Source organism: Urocampus carinirostris, chromosome 15 (assembly GCF_059441175.1).
Source record: "Urocampus carinirostris isolate Australia breed hairy pipefish chromosome 15, RoL_Ucar_1.0, whole genome shotgun sequence".
In the NCBI taxonomy this organism is placed as follows: Eukaryota; Metazoa; Chordata; class Actinopteri; order Syngnathiformes; family Syngnathidae; genus Urocampus; species Urocampus carinirostris.
The window spans coordinates 3198759-3221142 of NC_142363.1; the positions used below are offsets into that span (position 1 = coordinate 3198759).

The window sequence follows — 22384 nt, forward strand, 5'->3', positions numbered from 1 at the left end:
GGGCCGGTGTTTGGGGATTTGCGCGCCTATTACCGGGCCGGTGTTTGGGGAATTGTTCCCGCCACTAGTGGCTGATAACTGGGCTATTGTTGGGGGACTTGTGCCCGCCAATAGTGGCTGAAATCCGGGCCGGTGTTTGGGGAATTGTGCGCGTATTATCGGGCCGGTGTTTGGGGATTTGTGCGCGTATTATCGGGCCGGTGTTTGGGGAATTGTGCCCGCCACTAGTGGCTGATAACTGGGCTATTGTTGGGGGACTTGTGCCCGCCAATAGTGGCTGAAATCCGGGCCGGTGTTTGGGGAATTGTGCGCGTATTATCGGGCCGGTGTTTGGGGATTTGTGCGCGTATTATCGGGCCGGTGTTTGGGGAATTGTGCCCGCCACTAGTGGCTGAATCCCGGGCTAGTGTTGGGGGACTTGTGCCCGCCAATAGTGGCTGAAATCCCGGCCGGTGTTTGGGGAATTGTGCGCGTATTATCGGGCCGGTGTTTGGGGATTTGTGCGCGTATTATCGGGCCGGTGTTTGGGGAATTGTGCGCGTATTATCGGGCTGGTGTTTGGGGAATTGTGCCCGCCACTAGTGGCTGAGAACTGGGCTAGTGTTGGGGGACTTGTGCCCGCCAATAGTGGCTGAAATCCGGGCCGGTGTTTGGGGAATTGTGCGCGTATTATCGGGCCGGTGTTTGGGGAATTGTGCCCGCCACTAGTGGCTGAGAACTGGGCTAGTGTTGGGGGACTTGTGCCCGCCAATAGTGGCTGAAATCCGGGCCGGTGTTTGGGGAATTGTGCGCGTATTATCGGGCCGGTGTTTGGGGATTTGCACGCGTATTATCGGGCCGGTGTTTGGGGAATTGTGCCCGTCACTAGTGGCTGAGAACTGGGCTAGTGTTGGGGGACTTGTGCCCGCCAATAGTGGCTGAGAACTGGGCTAGTGTTGGGGGACTTGTGCCCGCCAATAGTGGCTGAAATCCGGGCCGGTGTTTGGGGAATTGTGCGCGTATTATCGGGCCGGTGTTTGGGGATTTGCGCGCGTATTATCGGGCCGGTGTTTGGGGAATTTTGCCCGCCACTAGTGGCTGAGAACTGGGCTAGTGTTGGGGGACTTGTGCCCGCCAATAGTGGCTGAAATCCAGGCCGGTGTTTGGGGAATTGTGCGCGTATTATCGGGCCGGTGTTTGGGGAATTGTGCCCACCACTAGTGGCTGAGAACTGGGCTAGTGTTGGGGGACTTGTGCCCGCCAATAGTGGCTGAGAACTTGGCTAGTGTTGGGGGACTTGTGCCCGCCAATAGTGGCTGAAATCCGGGACGGTGTTTGGGGAATTGTGCGCGTATTATTGGGCCGGTGTTTGGGGATTTGTGCGCGTATTATCGGGCCGGTGTTTGGGGAATTGTGAGCGTATTATCGGGCTGGTGTTTGGGGATTTGCGCGCGTATTATCGGGCCGGTGTTTGGGGAATTGTGCCCGCCACTAGTGGCTGAGAACTGGGCTAGTTTTGGGGGACTTGTGCCCGCCAATAGTGGCTGAAATCCGGGCCGGTGTTTGGGGAATTGTGCGCGTATTATCGGGCCGGTGTTTGGGGATTTGCGCGCGTATTTTCGGGCCGGTGTTTGGGGAATTGTGCCCGCCACTAGTGGCTGAGAACTGGGCTAGTGTTGGGGGACTTGTGCCCGCCAATAGTGGCTGAAATCCGTGCCGGTGTTTGGGGAATTGTGTGCGTATTATCGGGCCGGTGTTTGGGGATTTGCGCGTGTATTATCGGGCCGGTGTTTGGGGAATTGTGCCCGCCACTAGTGGCTGAGAACTGGGCTAGTGTTGGGGGACTTGTGCCCGCCAATAGTGGCTGAAATCCGGGCCGGTGTTTGGGGAATTGTGCGCGTATTATCGGGCCGGTGTTTGGGGATTTGTGCGCGTATTATCGGGCCGGTGTTTGGGGAATTGTGCGCGTATTATCGGGCCGGTGTTTGGGGATTTGCGCGTGTATTATCGGGCCGGTGTTTGGGGAATTGTGCCCGCCACTAGTGGCTGAGAACTGGGCTAGTGTTGGGGGACTTGTGCCCGCCAATAGTGGCTGAAATCCGGGCCGGTGTTTGGGGATTTGTGTGCGTATTATCGGGCCGGTGTTTGGGGAATTGTGCCCGCCACTAGTGGCTGAGAACTGGGCTATTGTTGGGGGACTTGTGCCTGCCAATAGTGGCTGAGAACTGGGCTAGTGTTGGGGGACTTTTGCCCGCCAATAGTGGCTGAAATCCGGGCCGGTGTTTGGGGAATTGTGCGCGTATTATCGGGCCGGTGTTAGGGGATTTGTGCGCGTATTATCGGGCCGGTGTTTGGGGAATTGTGCCCGCCACTAGTGGCTGAGAACTGGGCTAGTGTTGGGGGACTTGTGCCCGCCAATAGTGGCTGAGAACTGGGCTAGTGTTGGGGGACTTGTGCCCGCCAATAGTGGCTGAAATCCGGGCCGGTGTTTGGGGAATTGTGCGCGTATTATCGGGCCGGTGTTTGGGGATTTGTGCACGTATTATCGGGCCGGTGTTTGGGGAATTGTGCCCGCCACTAGTGGCTGAGAACTGGGCTAGTGTTGGGGGACTTGTGGCCGCCAATAGTGGCTGAAATCTGGGCCGGTGTTTGGGGAATTGTGCGCGTATTATCGGGCCGGTGTTTGGGGAATTGTGCCCGCCACTAGTGGCTGAGAACTGGGCTAGTGTTGGGGGACTTGTGCCCGCCAATAGTGGCTGAGAACTGGGCTAGTGTTGGGGGACTTGTTCCCGCCAATAGTGGCTGAAATCCGGGCCGGTGTTTGGGGAATTGTGCGCGTATTATCGGGCCGGTGTTTGGGGATTTGTGCGCGTATTATCGGGCCGGTGTTTGGGGAATTGTGCCCGCCACTAGTGGCTGAGAACTGGGCTAGTGTTGGGGGACTTGTGCCCGCCAATAGTGGCCGAGAACTGGGCTAGTGTTTGGGGGACTTGTGCCCGCCAATAGTGGCTGAAATCCGGGCCGGTGTTTGGGGAATTGTGTGCGTATTATCGGGCCGGTGTTTGGGGAATTGTGCCCGCCACTAGTGGCTGAGAACTGGGCTAGTGTTGGGGGACTTGTGCCCGCCAATAGTGGCTGAGAACTGGGCTAGTGTTGGGGGACTTGTTCCCGCCAATAGTGGCTGAAATCCGGGCCGGTGTTTGGGGAATTGTGCGCGTATTATCGGGCCGGTGTTTGGGGATTTGTGCGCGTATTATCGGGCCGGTGTTTGGGGAATTGTGCCCGCCACTAGTGGCTGAGAACTGGGCTAGTGTTGGGGGACTTGTGCCCGCCAATAGTGGCCGAGAACTGGGCTAGTGTTTGGGGGACTTGTGCCCGCCAATAGTGGCTGAAATCCGGGCCGGTGTTTGGGGAATTGTGTGCGTATTATCGGGCCGGTGTTTGGGGAATTGTGCCCGCCACTAGTGGCTGAATCCCGGGCTAGTGTTGGGGGACTTGTGCCCGCCAATAGTGGCTGAAATCCGGGCCGGTGTTTGGGGAATTGTGCGCGTATTATCGGGCCGGTGTTTGGGGATTTTTGCGCGTATTATCGGGCCGGTGTTTGGGGAATTGTGCCCGCCACTAGTGGCTGAGAACTGGGCTAGTGTTGGGGGACTTGTGCCCGCCAATAGTGGCTGAAATCCGGGCCGGTGTTTGGGGAATTGTGCGCGTATTATCGGGCCGGTGTTTGGGGATTTGCGCGCGTATTACCGGGCCGGTGTTTGGGGAATTGTGCCCGCCACTAGTGGCTGATAACTGGGCTATTGTTGGGGGACTTGTGCCCGCCAATAGTGGCTGAAATCCGGGCCGGTGTTTGGGGAATTGTGCGCGTATTATCGGGCCGGTGTTTGGGGAATTGTGCCCGCCACTAGTGGCTGAGAACTGGGCTAGTGTTGGGGGACTTGTGCCCGCCAATAGTGGCTGAGAACTGGGCTAGTGTTGGGGGACTTGTTCCCGCCAATAGTGGCTGAAATCCGGGCCGGTGTTTGGGGAATTGTGCGCGTATTATCGGGCCGGTGTTTGGGGATTTGTGCGCGTATTATCGGGCCGGTGTTTGGGGAATTGTGCCCGCCACTAGTGGCTGAGAACTGGGCTAGTGTTGGGGGACTTGTGCCCGCCAATAGTGGCCGAGAACTGGGCTAGTGTTTGGGGGACTTGTGCCCGCCAATAGTGGCTGAAATCCGGGCCGGTGTTTGGGGAATTGTGTGCGTATTATCGGGCCGGTGTTTGGGGAATTGTGCCCGCCACTAGTGGCTGATAACTGGGCTATTGTTGGGGGACTTGTGCCCGCCAATAGTGGCTGAAATCCGGGCCGGTGTTTGGGGAATTGTGCGCGTATTATCGGGCCGGTGTTTGGGGATTTGTGCGCGTATTATCGGGCCGGTGTTTGGGGAATTGTTTCCGCCACTAGTGGCTGAATCCCGGGCTAGTGTTGGGGGACTTGTGCCCGCCAATAGTGGCTGAAATCCCGGCCGGTGTTTGGGGAATTGTGCGCGTATTATCGGGCCGGTGTTTGGGGATTTGTGCGCGTATTATCGGGCCGGTGTTTGGGGAATTGTGCGCGTATTATCGGGCTGGTGTTTGGGGAATTGTGCCCGCCACTAGTGGCTGAGAACTGGGCTAGTGTTGGGGGACTTGTGCCCGCCAATAGTGGCTGAAATCCGGGCCGGTGTTTGGGGAATTGTGCGCGTATTATCGGGCCGGTGTTTGGGGAATTGTGCCCGCCACTAGTGGCTGAGAACTGGGCTAGTGTTGGGGGACTTGTGCCCGCCAATAGTGGCTGAAATCCGGGCCGGTGTTTGGGGAATTGTGCGCGTATTATCGGGCCGGTGTTTGGGGATTTGCACGCGTATTATCGGGCCGGTGTTTGGGGAATTGTGCCCGTCACTAGTGGCTGAGAACTGGGCTAGTGTTGGGGGACTTGTGCCCGCCAATAGTGGCTGAGAACTGGGCTAGTGTTGGGGGACTTGTGCCCGCCAATAGTGGCTGAAATCCGGGCCGGTGTTTGGGGAATTGTGCGCGTATTATCGGGCCGGTGTTTGGGGATTTGCGCGCGTATTATCGGGCCGGTGTTTGGGGAATTTTGCCCGCCACTAGTGGCTGAGAACTGGGCTAGTGTTGGGGGACTTGTGCCCGCCAATAGTGGCTGAAATCCAGGCCGGTGTTTGGGGAATTGTGCGCGTATTATCGGGCCGGTGTTTGGGGAATTGTGCCCACCACTAGTGGCTGAGAACTGGGCTAGTGTTGGGGGACTTGTGCCCCCCAATAGTGGCTGAGAACTTGGCTAGTGTTGGGGGACTTGTGCCCGCCAATAGTGGCTGAAATCCGGGCCGGTGTTTGGGGAATTGTGCGCGTATTATTGGGCCGGTGTTTGGGGATTTGTGCGCGTATTATCGGGCCGGTGTTTGGGGAATTGTGAGCGTATTATCGGGCTGGTGTTTGGGGATTTGCGCGCGTATTATCGGGCCGGTGTTTGGGGAATTGTGCCCGCCACTAGTGGCTGAGAACTGGGCTAGTTTTGGGGGACTTGTGCCCGCCAATAGTGGCTGAAATCCGGGCCGGTGTTTGGGGAATTGTGCGCGTATTATCGGGCCGGTGTTTGGGGATTTGCGCGCGTATTTTCGGGCCGGTGTTTGGGGAATTGTGCCCGCCACTAGTGGCTGAGAACTGGGCTAGTGTTGGGGGACTTGTGCCCGCCAATAGTGGCTGAAATCCGTGCCGGTGTTTGGGGAATTGTGTGCGTATTATCGGGCCGGTGTTTGGGGATTTGCGCGTGTATTATCGGGCCGGTGTTTGGGGAATTGTGCCCGCCTCTAGTGGCTGAGAACTGGGCTAGTGTTGGGGGACTTGTGCCCGCCAATAGTGGCTGAAATCCGGGCCGGTGTTTGGGGAATTGTGCGCGTATTATCGGGCCGGTGTTTGGGGATTTGTGCGCGTATTATCGGGCCGGTGTTTGGGGAATTGTGCGCGTATTATCGGGCCGGTGTTTGGGGATTTGCGCGTGTATTATCGGGCCGGTGTTTGGGGAATTGTGCCCGCCACTAGTGGCTGAGAACTGGGCTAGTGTTGGGGGACTTGTGCCCGCCAATAGTGGCTGAAATCCGGGCCGGTGTTTGGGGATTTGTGTGCGTATTATCGGGCCGGTGTTTGGGGAATTGTGCCCGCCACTAGTGGCTGAGAACTGGGCTATTGTTGGGGGACTTGTGCCTGCCAATAGTGGCTGAGAACTGGGCTAGTGTTGGGGGACTTTTGCCCGCCAATAGTGGCTGAAATCCGGGCCGGTGTTTGGGGAATTGTGCGCGTATTATCGGGCCGGTGTTAGGGGATTTGTGCGCGTATTATCGGGCCGGTGTTTGGGGAATTGTGCCCGCCACTAGTGGCTGAGAACTGGGCTAGTGTTGGGGGACTTGTGCCCGCCAATAGTGGCTGAGAACTGGGCTAGTGTTGGGGGACTTGTGCCCGCCAATAGTGGCTGAAATCCGGGCCGGTGTTTGGGGAATTGTGCGCGTATTATCGGGCCGGTGTTTGGGGATTTGTGCACGTATTATCGGGCCGGTGTTTGGGGAATTGTGCCCGCCACTAGTGGCTGAGAACTGGGCTAGTGTTGGGGGACTTGTGGCCGCCAATAGTGGCTGAAATCTGGGCCGGTGTTTGGGGAATTGTGCGCGTATTATCGGGCCGGTGTTTGGGGAATTGTGCCCGCCACTAGTGGCTGAGAACTGGGCTAGTGTTGGGGGACTTGTGCCCGCCAATAGTGGCTGAGAACTGGGCTAGTGTTGGGGGACTTGTTCCCGCCAATAGTGGCTGAAATCCGGGCCGGTGTTTGGGGAATTGTGCGCGTATTATCGGGCCGGTGTTTGGGGATTTGTGCGCGTATTATCGGGCCGGTGTTTGGGGAATTGTGCCCGCCACTAGTGGCTGAGAACTGGGCTAGTGTTGGGGGACTTGTGCCCGCCAATAGTGGCCGAGAACTGGGCTAGTGTTTGGGGGACTTGTGCCCGCCAATAGTGGCTGAAATCCGGGCCGGTGTTTGGGGAATTGTGTGCGTATTATCGGGCCGGTGTTTGGGGAATTGTGCCCGCCACTAGTGGCTGAATCCCGGGCTAGTGTTGGGGGACTTGTGCCCTCCAATAGTGGCTGAAATCCGGGCCGGTGTTTGGGGAATTGTGCGCGTATTATCGGGCCGGTGTTTGGGGATTTTTGCGCGTATTATCGGGCCGGTGTTTGGGGAATTGTGCCCGCCACTAGTGGCTGAGAACTGGGCTAGTGTTGGGGGACTTGTGCCCGCCAATAGTGGCTGAAATCCGGGCCGGTGTTTGGGGAATTGTGCGCGTATTATCGGGCCGGTGTTTGCGGATTTGCGCGCGTATTACCGGGCCGGTGTTTGGGGAATTGTGCCCGCCACTAGTGGCTGATAACTGGGCTATTGTTGGGGGACTTGTGCCCGCCAATAGTGGCTGAAATCCGGGCCGGTGTTTGGGGAATTGTGCGCGTATTATCGGGCCGGTGTTTGGGGATTTGTGCGCGTATTATCGGGCCGGTGTTTGGGGAATTGTGCCCGCCACTAGTGGCTGATAACTGGGCTATTGTTGGGGGACTTGTGCCCGCCAATAGTGGCTGAAATCCGGGCCGGTGTTTGGGGAATTGTGCGCGTATTATCGGGCCGGTGTTTGGGGATTTGTGCGCGTATTATCGGGCCGGTGTTTGGGGAATTGTGCCCGCCACTAGTGGCTGAATCCCGGGCTAGTGTTGGGGGACTTGTGCCCGCCAATAGTGGCTGAAATCCCGGCCGGTGTTTGGGGAATTGTGCGTGTATTATCGGGCCGGTGTTTGGGGATTTGTGCGCGTATTATTGGGCCGGTGTTTGGGGATTTGCGCGAGTATTACCGGGCCGGTGTTTGGGGAATTGTGCCCGCCACTAGTGGCTGAGAACTGGGATAGTGTTGGGGGACTTGTGCCCGCCAATAGTGGCTGAAATCCGGGCCGCAAATCCCCCAAAAGCCCAGAAACCAATTGATAACCTGCCAACCCTTTGTCAATGGTCTACAGCATAAACTGAAAATGAAAAAAAAGTTCTGTGAAGGGTGTGCAAAGAAGCAATCTGTTACCATATGTACTGTATTTTTCTTCATGAAACAGATGCTGATGCTTTTTGCAACATACTATGTGAAAAATCCAAAATAATTGCTTAAAATAGGCTCCTTTTGAAAATAGAATATGGTGCTGTTTAGTATAGAAGTGGATATTTTGCCCAAGGGTTCTTTCATCACCCCAAAAATAAAATTCCATAATAAACCTCAAGGATTGTTTAAAAAATAAAACCTAATTTGGATGCTATTTGAAAAATAATACAGTGACATTAGAGTTGCTGTGTTGTCCTTTAAGTGTTCTTCATGTGGCCCTCATGAGAATCAGTTTTAACATTTTTGGAAAAAACGAGTTCTTAGCCTTTGAAGTTTTGGTGCATAATTGGAAGTCCCTGGCTGCCTGGAACTTATTTGAATATTTAGGTCAAGTATGTAATTATTGATCATAAAATTATGTCAAAGGTCTTATCAAGCCTGCAGATAACAAATATTAAAATAATGTCTTAATGGCTAAGAAGCCAAAAGGGAACTTTAAATTGCAGGAGAATACACTCTCTACTTAAAATAACTAGACAGAACAAACCTGAGAAAACTAGAACTGGTAAAACCAGCAAAATGGTTTAGAACTAAGAGGACATTCCATCCAATTATATAAATAATAAGGAAGTGCACGAACTATGGCTATATCATTAAAGGAAATATAAATGACAAGAATACTGATGAGGCGCACAGGAATATAATATATATTCATCAAATAATGTATATTTATCATATAAAATAAATATAATTGAATCACAATGATTTATTTCCATCCATCCATTATCTGCACTGTTTATCCTCAGTCAGGTCGCGAGGGTGCTGGAGCCCATATCAGCTATCTTTGGGTAGTGGGCAGGGAACACCCTGAACTGGTTGCAAACCAGCAGGGCGCACAGAGACAGACAACTGACTCACTCTTTCACACTTAAGGACAATTTAGACCGCCCTATGAACGTGACATGCATGTTTTTGGGAATGTGGGAGGAAACCAGAGTGCCCAGAGGAAACCCACGCAGGCACGGGGAGAACATGCAAACTCCACACGGGGAACCCTAAACCTCTGCAACGACCCAGCCGCTGTGCCACCGGTTCAAGCCGACATTGTTTTACAAAAATGAAACAAAATAATATATAAATAAAGCAGAGAAAAACAACCATCCCCTAAAAACATTATTTAAACGTTTGCATAATTTCATCGCTGGCTATTGCGACATGTTGAAAAAAAGCTTTTGATTATCTTATAAACTCTTCATGGCAGTATTGACATTAAAATTGCATAAAACCAATAAGAGAATAAATAATGTAATAGGGTCAAACATTACAGGGGCACTGTGTAGTATTTGTACAGGGGCACTGTGTATTATTTGACCACCAGATGTCACTGTATTGTGTCATGTAACCGGAAACTAGTGCTATTTTTACTAAGTCTTTCGTGAAGTTTTTGGTTTTCGGGCATCCGTAGCATCAAGATGACAATTATGTTATTTTCCTCTAAGTGAGGCTAGTGGTATGTAAAATTAATAAATGTTTATCGACCTATTCATCTCATCTCATCAGCTGAACCACTTATCCTCAATAGGGTCGCGGGGGTGCTGGAGCCCATCCCAGCAATCATCGGGCAGTGGGCAGGGGACACCCTGAACTGGTTGCCAGCCAATCGCAGGGCACACAGGGACAGACAACTCGTTCGCCCATTCACACCTAGTGACAATTTGGACCGGCCAATTCACCTGAGATGCATTTCTTTGGAATGTGGGAGGAAACCGGAGTGCCCGGAGGAAACCTATTGTTTGAAAATGCACTTTTATACAATGGAAAAAATCTAAATCTAAATCTATTTTTGCTTATTACTTAAATCAGAGTTGTTTTACAATTAGGATGTGCTAAACAATACACACTGTCCCTTTAAGTGGGCACAGGAAAAGGAACAGCTTCAGCGAGAGGCCATACAAAACAACATGTGAACTTTAAGTCATATCAAGTCACGTTTGTGACGCCCTAAAGCACAAGGAGTCTCAAAGGCTTGCACACACTACAGATTATTGCCAACTACAGACTATTATTACACCATACCCTGATCTAAAACCTAAACGAGGGCAAGGAAAACTTTAAAAACCTCAACATGAGGAAAATGAAGAAACCTTGGGAAGGGACCGCGCATGAGGTAATCCCCTTTCCAGGATCACCAGGTTGCAACGGATGTTGCAATAACAAACAATAGACAGATATTGTCAACATTAAATATAGGTCATCCATAAGCAATAGAATATAAGTGTATTTTAAGCCGAGATTTAAACAGATCCACTGAGGTTGCAGATCGAATCCAAGAGGGCAGAACATTCCACAGCACCGGGGCCCGAAGGGAGAACGCTCTCGAACCTGCGGATCTCTTCTTAGCTTTTGGGATCACTAGCAAGCCAGCATTTTATAGAGCGAAGGCTCTTTTAACTGCTGTTCTTATTTAATCTTAATAGAGGCTCAGAGACTCAGAAATAAAAACTTTTATTGAATTACAAGAAATACATACGTTTGTTTTTTTTCTATAAATTGAAAGTTGCATTGTGGGGGTTGTCATTGTTCTTTTTCGTTTACTCATGACAGCGCACGCCTTTACAAAGTCAAGGCCCTTTTTACTTACAGTATCTGGGCAATTGAAAAGAATCTATTATAAAGAAAATTATTTCCCATATTCAAGGTCTGCACTTGTACTTTTAGTCGACAGTTTTTAAATAATCAAAATGGTTATATAGGACTTTCTCAGATATAATAATCTCAAGAGGACAGACTTTTCTTACAATGCATGTTGTTTACCATCCAGTTCACGAGATGCGATGAGTGAGGCAAACGCTTGACAAATGCTGGAGAAAGCAGTTCTGTTGAGGTTTTGATTGCAAAATCATCAATAACTGAATATTTTGGGCTTGTGAGTAAAGAACAAGGCTGTATGGATTCACAAAATGCGCTTACAAAATGGCAAACAATTACAGTACTTTTATGTTTATTTATTAGAGGAGGTGGCAAAGTCTCTCCTTTCCACCTGCCCACTTTAGAGACTGGGCTAGGCACATGCTGATAAAGACAAGGTGTCCTATCTGCAAACTAAAAAACACCATATAAAACAATGTAAAACAAAAAACCAGAATGAATGGCTATATCAGAGAGTCTGGTGTAAATAATAAGACCCAATTATATAAATAATCAGGAAGTGCACGAACAACGGCTATATCAATAAAGGAAATATAAATGACTAAAGTACTGATGAGGCGCACAGGGATATAATATCTCATCTCATCTCATTAACTTCACCGCTAGTCCTCAGTAGGGTTGCGGGGGTGCTGCAGCCCATCCCAGCAATCATCGGGCAGTGGGCAGGTGATACCCTAAACTGGTTGCCAGCCAATCGCAGGGCACACAGGGACAGACAACTCGCTCGTTCATTCACACCTAGGGACAATTTGGACCGGTCAATCCACCTGAAATGCATGTCTTTGGAATGTGGGAGGAAACCGGAGTACTTACTTACTTACTTTTTGCTCCAGCGAAGGTCGGGGGGTCCCGTCCCTGTGCGTTGAGCCGACCAGATGAACCAGGTTTTTCCAATGCTGGCGGTCTTGTGCCAGCTGTTCTGCATCCTCTACAGCAACTCCGTGTTGTTGGAGGTCGCCCGCAACGACGTCGAGCCATCGAGTGCGGGGTTTCCCTCGTGGTCGTCTCCAGCCTGCGGCCTTTGGGTCAAACTGGAGAATGGCTCGTGTCGGATGGTCTGGTGGTAGACGAAGGACATGGCCAAACCAGCGGGTGCGGCGTTGTGCGACCAAGGAAGATGCTTGGGGCTGGCACGTGCGGGCTCTGAGCTCTTTATTGGAGACTCGCTGGGGCCACCTGATGTTCTCGATGGTTCTGAGAGCCCTGCTATCAAAACCGTCGATTCTTGTGGCCAGGGTGTCGTTCAGGGGCCATGTTTCTGAGCCATAAAGCAGGATAGGGAGTACGGCGAGGTTGTAAATGCGGAGCTTCGTCTTGCGTGCGATGGTCTGGTGCCGCCAAAATGGTTTCCAGAGAGACTGCAGAGCAGATGCTGCCAGGGCTCTTCTGCGGAGAATCTCTGGTTTTAGGTCCCCATTGTCTGTCACCATGGACCCCAGATATACAAAGCTCTTGACAGGCTCTACGATGTCGCTACCAATTTGGATGGGAGGTGGATCTGGTCCATCACCGACATACATGAACTTGGTTTTCGTCCAACTCACTTGCAGGCCAAGCCGCGCTGCCTCTTCGCTGTAAATGCCCAGAGCGTCTCTCAGCTGGCTGTAGGAAGTGCTGAGAATGATGGTGTCGTCAGCATACTCCAGGTCAGTCAGGTGGTAGTTGCCGAAAGACACTCCGGGGATGCGCTCACTAACCCTGAACATCAGATGGTCAATGATGCAATTAAAAAGGTCGGGAGCAGCCACGCAGCCTTGGCGAACGCCGCTGGAAATAGCAAACCAGTCGGAGTCAATGCCGTTGATACGGACACAGCTCTCTGCGTTGCTGTAGAGCAGCTTGAACAGGGCTATGATCTTGGGTGGTGCTCTGAGAGCTTGGAGGATGTTCCACAGTGAAGAGTGGCAGACGGTGTCAAAGGCGGCCTTCAGACCAATGAATCCGATATATAGATGGCGATCTTTACGGAATTCACGGGTCTTTTCTATCAGCAAACGGACGGCAGAGATGTGGTCCGTTGTGGAGCGGTTGGGCATAAAGCCAGCCTGCTGGGGACGGCGGCAGCTTCTGATTGCTGGAAGGGCACGGCTGAGCAAGATCCTGGTAAAGACCTTGCCCGGGATGGAGAGTAAGGTTATGCCTCTGTGGTTTCCACAGACAAGCCTGTCGCCCTTGCATTTCCAGAAGGGCATGATGACTCCTCTGGTCCAGTCGGTGGGCAGCTGCTCCGATTCCCACACCTGGTTGAATAGGCAGGTTAGCCACTCCACCATGCCATCACCGCCGGCCTTGAGCATCTCGCCGGTAATGGCACAGATGCCGGGGGCTTTCTTGGTGTTCAGCTTCTTCAGAGCAGCTCTCACTTCCTCGGGTGTTACAGGGTCTGTGCAGCAGGTGTCGTTAGGAGGTGCTGTGCTCGCAGCCCCTAGGAGGGTGGGATCAGCCGGGATGGTGCTGTGCTGCAAGAGGAGGCTAAAGTGCTCCTTCCAGCGCTCGAGGCAGTTGGCTTCTGTCATGATGAGGTTGCCGTCTGAGTCGTTTACCAGGGCTGTCTTTATGTGTGGGCCGCTACGGGCTTGGCGTAGTAGACTGAATACGCGGCTCATGTTGTTGTTGTTGGCCGCGGACTCAAGCTGTTGGGCTTCTGCCTGCCAAAACCTCTCCCTATCTTCAGCAATGGCCACATTGCGCAGGCGATTCAGTCTCCGATACTCCGTGAGGTCGCCTCGGAGTCGGGCCTCACGCCGCTGGTCTATGATGTTTAGTGTCCTCTCTGATATCCAGGGCTTTCTCGGGGAGGATCGCGGGCGTCCGAGGACATTGTGAGCAGACTGGAGGACACTTTCCTTGAAGGCCGCCCAGTCTGTCAGCTTGTCAGGAGCCAGGGTATCAAGAGACCGGCGGATGGAGCAACTGAAGTCTCTGGCGATGTTGGGGTCGCTGAGTCGGGAGGAGTCGGGGCGAGGCAGAGTCTTGTGCTGGTTGGCTCGGAGCTTTAGCTTGAGCTGGGCCACCAGCAGACGATGGTCTGTGTTGCCAAGCTGTGCTCCTCTGAACACCCGGCAGTTGGTTACAAACGACTTCCAGCGTCGTGATATCAGGATGTGGTCCAATGCCTTCCTGGTTCTTCCATCTGGGCTGTACCACGTCCAATGATGGATGCATTTCCGGGGAAACCAGGTGTCAGCAACACAAAGGTTGTTTTGGTGGCAGAGGAGGAGGAGGCGGTTGCCATTGTCGTTTGTTGTGCTGTCAACGAAGGTGGTGCCGACAGGTGAGCCGGGGGACCGATCATTGCTGGATAGAGTGGCGTTGGCATCAGTGAGGATGATGGTGACGTCATGTGGTGGGGCTTGGTTGACAGCCTGGTGGAGTTGGTCAAAGAACGCGTCCTTCGCATCCTCATCAGCGACATCGGTGGGGGCGTAGGCGACGATCACTGTCATCTTGCCGTGATGGTGGAGGAATCGAGCAGACAGTAGTCTGTCGCTTATTGGTGTCCAGCTGATGAGGGACCTCCGGAGGGCTTTTGGAATGGCAAGAGCCACACCGTAAAGGCCGGTCCGACTCTCGGGGCCACTCCAGATGTAGAAATGGTTGCCAGCTCTTGTTTCACCATTGCCTTGCCATCGTACTTCACAGAGCCCTGCCATGGTGATGTTATAGCGACAGAGCTCTCGGGACAGCAGGGTGGCAGCTCCGGGGCGAAGGAGTGTCTGGACATTCCAGGTGGCGACACGGGTCTTATGACGAAGATCGATCCATACTCGTTGGTCGGGGGCAGGCTGGGGTCCGTTACCGTGTTGGTCAGTCCGGCTTCTTTCTCTGGTCAGTTTCATAACAAAGTGGGTTTCTCCTGGGTGAGTTGTTAGCCCTCCGCAGGATAGTCGGTTGGTGGGGCTGCCACCTCACAGCGTACCGACACGCTGGGGTCTTTGATTGTCTGGAACCTACCCCGGAGACCGGCCCGCCATGGGTGACCCTACCAGGAGCAAGCTCCCGACGGTATCGCTCTCCAGGGTCACTGGAACACGCAAGCCCCCTCGCCGCATCAAGGCCAGACCCATCCGAGTGCCCGGAGGAAACCCAGGCAAGCACGGGGAGAACATACAAACTCTGCACAGGAAGTCCGGTAGCTGGATTTGAACCCACACAGGAGGGGAAACTGTGCCGCACACGCGCTAACCACTGCGCCGCCGTGCTGCCCTATACAATATATATTTATCATATAAAATAAATACAATTGAATCACAATGATTTATTTCCATCCATTCATTATCTGCACCACTTATCCTCAGTAGGGTTGTGGGGGCGCTGGAGCCCATCCCAGCTATCTTCGGGCAGTGGGCAGGGGACACCCTGAACTGCTTGCCAGCCAGTCACAGGGCATAATTTATTTCAGAGAACATAAATTAAAATTGATGACATTCGGTTTTATCACTAAAGTTAATTTTAGCAACAAAAAACTAACACGTTAACCACGAGTGGGTACTCAAAGACCATTCTCTATATCCATCAAAGTCTGAACAGTTACTCTATGCAGTATCATTTAACAATAATTAAAACAAGAAAATGTAATTTTGTACAAAACACTACCATAAACAATAGTCTTCATTTTTACAATATTACAATAGGTTTCATGTTTGCGGACAAAAAAAAAATGATTTGCATCCAGTGTTTAAAACTTAGCGTCTGAGCTGCCGTCATTGTTGTACGCTTATCTTTTGTTTCCTTCTAGCAATAAACAGTTAACATGTTAACAAAAAGAGTGCACTTGAAGACCACTCTATATGTTTCTCAAAGTTACAAGGTGCAGGATCATTTAATTGTAGCATTTCTAATTTCACCGACCATATTTTCCGATATATAAAAGGCCCACTTTCAAGTTTCTGGCCAATTTGAGGTTTTTAGGTGCACATTTAAGTCCAGAAAGTACAGCATATAAAAGTTTATAAATCAAGAACTCGCACAATCATGACTGCCCACCTGAGTGGCCCACAGAATAGGTTCTGAAAATAGTTCACCAGATGAGTCATTGCGATTTTCTTTTAATTTTGATTTCTAACTGATTTGATGTATTTGCTCGAATCCGTAACAAAAAGTCAGTTACGGCCTGTGATCAAATTTGTACTGACCCGCAGCCTATGTCATAAAATAAATGAAATATGGCCCTCCGGTAATGTTGACCGCAGTATAAAATACATCTGTACAAAAAAATAAAAAATCAATCACCATTTCACCCGTAGCCCTTTGACCACCTTGCCCTTGGCATTCTGTGAGAATTTCAGCCCATCCCATTCCAAACATGGCGACTGTAAATGAAAAATGGAAAGTTGACTGTGAGGCCAGCCCTATCTAGGACAAGTGGAAATTTTCCAAACTTTGGGAGTATTTATAACTGAATTTTGAAACAAATGCGTCTGCCTAGGGCAGCACGGCGACGCAGTGGTTAGCGCATGTGCGGCACAGTTCATGTCTTGGGAACCTCCTGCGTGGGTTCAAATCCAGCTCCTGACTTCCTGTGCGGAGTTTGTATGTTCTCCCCGTGCTTGCGTGGGTTTCCTCCGGGCACTCCGGTTTCCTCCCACATTCCAAAAACATGCATTTCAGGTGAATTGGCCGGTCCAAATTGACCCTAGGTGTGAATGAGCGAGTGAGTTGTCTGTCCCCGTGTGCCCTGCGATTGGCTGGCAACCAGTTCAGGGTGTCCCCTGCCCACTGCCCGATGATTGCTGGGATGGGCTCCAGCACCCCCGCGACCGTATTGAGGATAAGCGGTGTGGCTAATGAGATGAGAGGAGATGCGTCTGCCTATCTGCTAAGAGGGGTTTTTAAGGGTTATTGTTCTATCTTCGTTATTCATTATCCATTATCCGTTATCGGTCAGTTCATAATACGCTACAAAGCCTAGGAGCCGGGACACTTACTCTCAGTCAAAAGGCAAAGTTAAGGTCCTAGCCCTAAAGCCTTGCTGCGAACATTGCGAATGCACCGTTCCCGGAGGTACTGCAATACCGGGCCGATGCGTGGAGTGGACAGAGCAATCTCTTATTCCATCTCCGGATTGCAAAAATCAAAGCTAAGAGACTGTCGCTGTTTTCAAATTATATAATTTAGAGAATACTGACAGACAAAACTTTATAGGCATGGCAAGAGAAAATGCTACAAAGGCGAGCAACGAGGTTGTGACGCAGGTAGCCAAGCACTGCAAACCTCTCTCAAACCTTGTTAAATAGTATTTGGACACCCCTTAAATTAAATAAACATAGAAACATGTTCATAGCAATACTATTAATAATGTTAAAGGTCATTTACAAGCGTTTTCACCAGATTTAGGCCAATTTGTCTTTTATTTAAAAAAGAGTTTGGGTTGGTTACGCCCATGTTGATTTTCTCTCTCTCTCTCTCTCTCACTCTCACTCTCTCTCTCTCTTGCTCTCTCTTGCTCTCTCTCTCTCTCTCTCTCTCTCTCTCTCTCTCTCTCTCTCTCTCTCTCTCTCTCTCTCTCTCTCTCTCTCTCTCTCTCTCTCTCTCTCTCTCTCTCTCTCTCTCTCTCTCTCCCTTTGTCGCTGGTAGTGCTCAGGGTATTGACACGAACAGACAGACACGCCACAAAACATGTTGCACGTTAAAATTGAGCATTCATTCGATCTTGTGTCGCCCTTCCGGCAAGACTGCAGTTCTTTATCGCAAACGAACCAATTGGAACCATGTGGACCGTCCCGAAGCCCAGATACCGACCCAGTTCTCATGATCCCGAAATCACCGTGAACATCGGCGGGGTCCGAGTGGTTCTTTTTGGGGATGTTTTGAACCGTTACCCGGAGAGCCGACTTGCCGAGTTGGCAAACTGCTTCTCAGCACAAATTAACGACGAATATGCACGCTCTCTCTGCGACGACTTTGACCCTGGAAAGAAAGAGTTCTATTTTGACCGCGATCCAGACGCGTTCAAGTGCATCGTCGATGTTTATTACTTCGACGAGATCCACATCAAACGCGGCATTTGCCCCATTTGTTTTATTAAAGAGATGGAGTTCTGGAAAATTGATCAAAGTGTTTTGGACGAGTGCTGCAAAAGTTATTTGAGCGAGAAGGAGGGCGAACTGAGGGAAATTGCGAATAAAGTGAAGGTTATTTTGGAGGACATGGACGTGGATGAGAGCGCCACCGGCTACAAAAGATGTCAGCGATTCTTGTGGAAGCTCATGGAGAAACCTGGTTCTTCTTTCCCAGCGCGCGTCATCGCCATCGCGTCCTTCCTCTCCGTTCTTGTATCGGCAGTTGTTATGTGCGTGGGGACCATCCCGGAACTTCAGGTGAAGGACGCCGAGGGGGAGCTTGTGGAGCACCCGACTTTGGAAGCCATTGAGACGGCGTGCATGTTGTGGTTTACCGCCGAGTACCTGCTGCGCTTGGCATCTTCGCCCAACAAGTTACACTTTGCGCTCTCCTTCATGAATGTGGTGGACTTCCTAGCAATTATGCCCTTTTATGTTGTCCTCAGCTTGACCTACCTCGGCAGCACCTCAATGATGGAACTGGGCAACGTGCAGCAAGCGGTGCAGGCGCTGCGCATAATGCGCATTGCGCGTGTATTCAAGTTGGCGCGCCACTCCTCGGGGCTGCAGACGCTCACCTATGCGCTCAAAAGGAGCCTCAAGGAGCTAGGTTTGCTTCTAATGTATATGGGAGTGGGGATTTTCGTCTTCTCCGCTCTGGGTTACACCATGGAGCAGAGCCACCCAGATACTTTGTTTAGGAGCATCCCCCAATCCTTCTGGTGGGCTATCATCACCATGACGACAGTGGGATATGGAGACATTTATCCCAAAACCACGCTTGGCAAGTGCAACGCGGCTGTTAGTTTCTTGTGTGGGGTTATTGCCATCGCTTTGCCCATACACCCTATCATTAATAACTTTGTGGTGTTCTACAACAAGCAGCAAGTGTTGGAGACAGCTGCCAGGCATGAAGTGGAGCTGATGGAGCTCAAATCTGGGGGAGAAGCACGTAGGAAAGACAGTGGCAAGGATGACACCTAAAACAAGGAGCATTACAAACACTCATTTTTCATCTTTACGTTTTTGTTTTGAAAATGGATATGACAGTCTGCTACTGTTTGGTGCTGGGGCGTGTATATAAATAGTAAGGGCAAGGGCTTAGCTTTCGCATTATTATTTTTTTCTCCAGCAAAACTTACGTGATAGCTTAAAAAATGCGCTATGTCCCCACCAATATTGAGCGATTGTTGTTTCTTTTTCTACCAATATTATGTGATTTCTTAAAAAAATCTCTTTGAAAATGTGCTATGCCCTCACATGCACCAAAACCAAACCTTTGGGTGGGGGTTGTTTGCTGATCCACCTAAAATCTGGATTATTTTTTTACGATGACACTTTATTGCCCAGCAATTTTCAGCACAGATCAAACATGGAACACACATTAAACTCTTTTAAATTCATACTATGGGTTTCATATCATCCTTTTATGCTTTAATTTGAGGTGAAATCCTAAGATCCATTTCTAACACTATTTGAAAAACATTTAAAAATACATTCATTTATGGTTTAAAGTACACAGTTACAGCTATTTGGATTATAATACAAATACTCCTGTTTTTCATGGTTAGAAAATACAAGTAAAAATACATGTATTTAAGAATGCACATATTTTGATTATTAATCAAATACTCGTGATTATTTGGGTGAAATATATTTCCAAATACATATTTTTAAAAAGTAGATCATTACGTATATTTGGATTGTAATGCAAATAATCCTTCTTATTTTGGTGAAGAAAAAAAGATGTAAGGATACATGTTTTTAAAAGGTACATTTTTTTCACATAAACTTCGATTGCAATTCATTAATAATGTTTATTTTGGTAAAGAAAACAAGATGTAAAAATACATGTTTGTAAAAAGTACATTATTACATATATTTAAATGAAAATACAAATAATTCTGATTATTTTTGTATAAAACACATGTCCCAAACTACTGAAAAAAGAATTAATTTGATACATTTTTAAATGGAATAATACCTAAATGCTAAAACATTCTTAAAGACTAGAGATCAAGAATTCAATTTCATATATATACCCTGTCATTATTACGTAAAATTCATCACACAAAAATGACTGATATTCCAAAGAAAAGCCCCAAATGCCTAAGCTTATCTTTTCCTTAAAATTGTATGACATTAATAACATTATAATATTCCTGTAAGTTATTTTTGTAGATTGTAAAACGCTCACTGAGGGCAGCCAAAACTGGTATTGGCCACTGTCACGAGTACTAATACCTTAATGTTAGGCTGGTATCAGCACCGATATCAGTCATAGGTCTCAATACTACCTTGCTTAACTCTATATACTTATACTGATCAATATACACTGACCTGCAAAACTTGGACTTGAATGCCAAAACAAAAAAGACCAATGTGTTTTTTGATTTTGTGTTCACTTGTAGCTGGAACCATTTCATCTTTATTTACAATATTAACGAGTCTGTAAAGTAAAACAATCAGGAAGATATTTCGTATGATATGAATGAAAGCACCTGTCTCTAATGCAAATGATGGTTGATAGATGCTGCATTTTAGCAGTGCAACAAGTTGCATCAAGCTTTAATCAAGTCAGCTTTAGTTTAAGAATAGAAAATAAAGTTTGCTGCATTTAAATTTAAAAAACAGAAAATTTGTATTGTAGAAATTAGAAATCCAACAGTTCATCATGTTGTCAACCTGCTGATTCCGTTTTTCAAGTGTAACCTGCAAAAAGAGAACCTTTTTCATTCCGCATATGACAGAAAAAATTAACTGCTTCACTACTTTTTGTAGGCTGTTTTAATATTTTTAATATTATTTTTTTTTAACTTTGCTTTTTCTCACTGTTACCCTTTGACACGGCTCTAATACAGGTAAAACCTGGGATCATAAACTCAGTTTGACTAAGGGGCCAAATCCAGACTTTCTGTTATCAGGCTGGTCGGATCAGTACAAGAATGTCGACTCTACATTTTAAGCTTTTTTTTTTTCACTATTATGCTTTATGATTTAGCCTACATTTGTAACCTACCATAAATATTATAATTACGGGTGACAAGGGATCTTTTCTAAACACAACACATTTATTCACAAACAATGGGGAAAAAGATTTTAATGTTTGGCAGTTAATATGTTAAAAGTGGGGTGCGTTATTTAAAAACGTATGCCTGTAGTCATGACTATGAGCCAGGAGATAGCAGCAGAGCAACACATGTTTTACGTTTATTTTTTAGACACACTTGAAAAAATTATTTAAAAAAAAAAATCTTTTGGGGGGTTTGTTCTGCCTTGAACAGGCTTGAAAAAGCGACATAAAAGAAGATAAGCGCAATTGAAAATAAAGCATTAGGGCTATTTGAACTCAGTTGGGCATTGTTAGTAGACCCTTAAAAGAGAACATATCTAACTTTACACTTACTAAGGACACCTGAAACTACGCTTCCCACGTTTAACTGGTTTATTTTTTTTTGACATACTCAGAAATTAATGGCGGTGCGTACCATACCCCCTGGAGTGCCTTTACGAACCCCAGTGGTGCGGGTACCCCCATTTCAGAACCACTAAATATGGAAGAATAATTGTAAACCAGGCCCTCATTTGCATGAGCAGAATATTGCATTTAGGCATGTCTTAATTGTAACATTATTGAAATAGGTCACCGAGTATGTTTCAGCAATATTAAGTTTATTAGATGAAGTTTATTATTTAATCATCACATCATTGCTTTGATGATCACATTATTAATTTTAGTTGTTATAAATTCACATAATACTTATATTTTAGTGAAGCAATGGTCTTCCGCCCTTATCTTGTATACAACCTTGACGTGTCAGCAATGTTCAGTGCTAATTTTGTAGAGGGAGTTCTTCACAGCAATGGTCTTATCATACAACTTTGAAGATTTAGTTGTGTGTAGTTTTTACAAAAGTCTCTTTTTCATTGAGAACCTTTTTTTATTCTTGTAATGTGATTTCTCAGGAGAACCTGTTAGAGTTTCATTTTCTGTTATGTCAAATGCACGCCTTTTCCGTATAAAACGGAGAGCCATTCTTGCATGCCTTTTGGGGGGAGCACACTCCTGGACATTTGGCGGGAGGGCGATTCCCATTGACTGGTCCTGAATGCACTCTGATTTTATCTTTATTTTGAAACTTTGTAATAAATGTCCTCATATGCATTGCTTTTCTCCAGCTCTAATTTTTTCAAAGTCCGAATACTCGGTCTGCTCTAGGAAAAGAACACGCGGCGAGACATCGAAATGTCCTTTTGCCCTCACAATTCATTTATATATATACAGGGAGTGCAGAATTATTAGGCAAATGAGTATTTTGACCACATCATCCTCTTTATGCATGTTGTCTTACTCCAAGCTGTATAGGCTCGAAAGCCTACTACCAATTAAGCATATCAGGTGATGTGCATCTCTGTAATGAGAAGGGGTGTGGTCTAATGACATCAACACCCTATATCAGGTGTGCATAATTA

The 22384-nt window shown here is 48.6% G+C and overlaps 1 protein-coding gene and 1 pseudogene across 1 annotated transcript; one reads left to right on the top strand and one right to left on the bottom strand.

The window, feature by feature from the left end:
• Positions 1–16831: 16831 nt before the first annotated feature.
• Positions 16832–16958, bottom strand: LOC148351344 (U2 spliceosomal RNA; annotated as a pseudogene).
• Positions 16959–17449: 491 nt separating this feature from the next.
• Positions 17450–22076, top strand: kcnf1b (potassium voltage-gated channel, subfamily F, member 1b). The gene has a single exon (XM_088355068.1). The coding sequence runs from the start codon at positions 17561–17563 to the stop codon at positions 18893–18895; it is 1335 nt and encodes a 444-aa protein (XP_088211194.1). The 5' UTR covers positions 17450–17560; the 3' UTR covers positions 18896–22076.
• The last annotated feature ends 308 nt before the right edge of the window (positions 22077–22384 follow it).

Coding starts and splice junctions, on each gene's coding strand:
- kcnf1b (XM_088355068.1), top strand. CDS start 17,561: ATGTGGACCGTCCCGAAGCCCAGATACCGACCCAGTTCTCATGATCCC.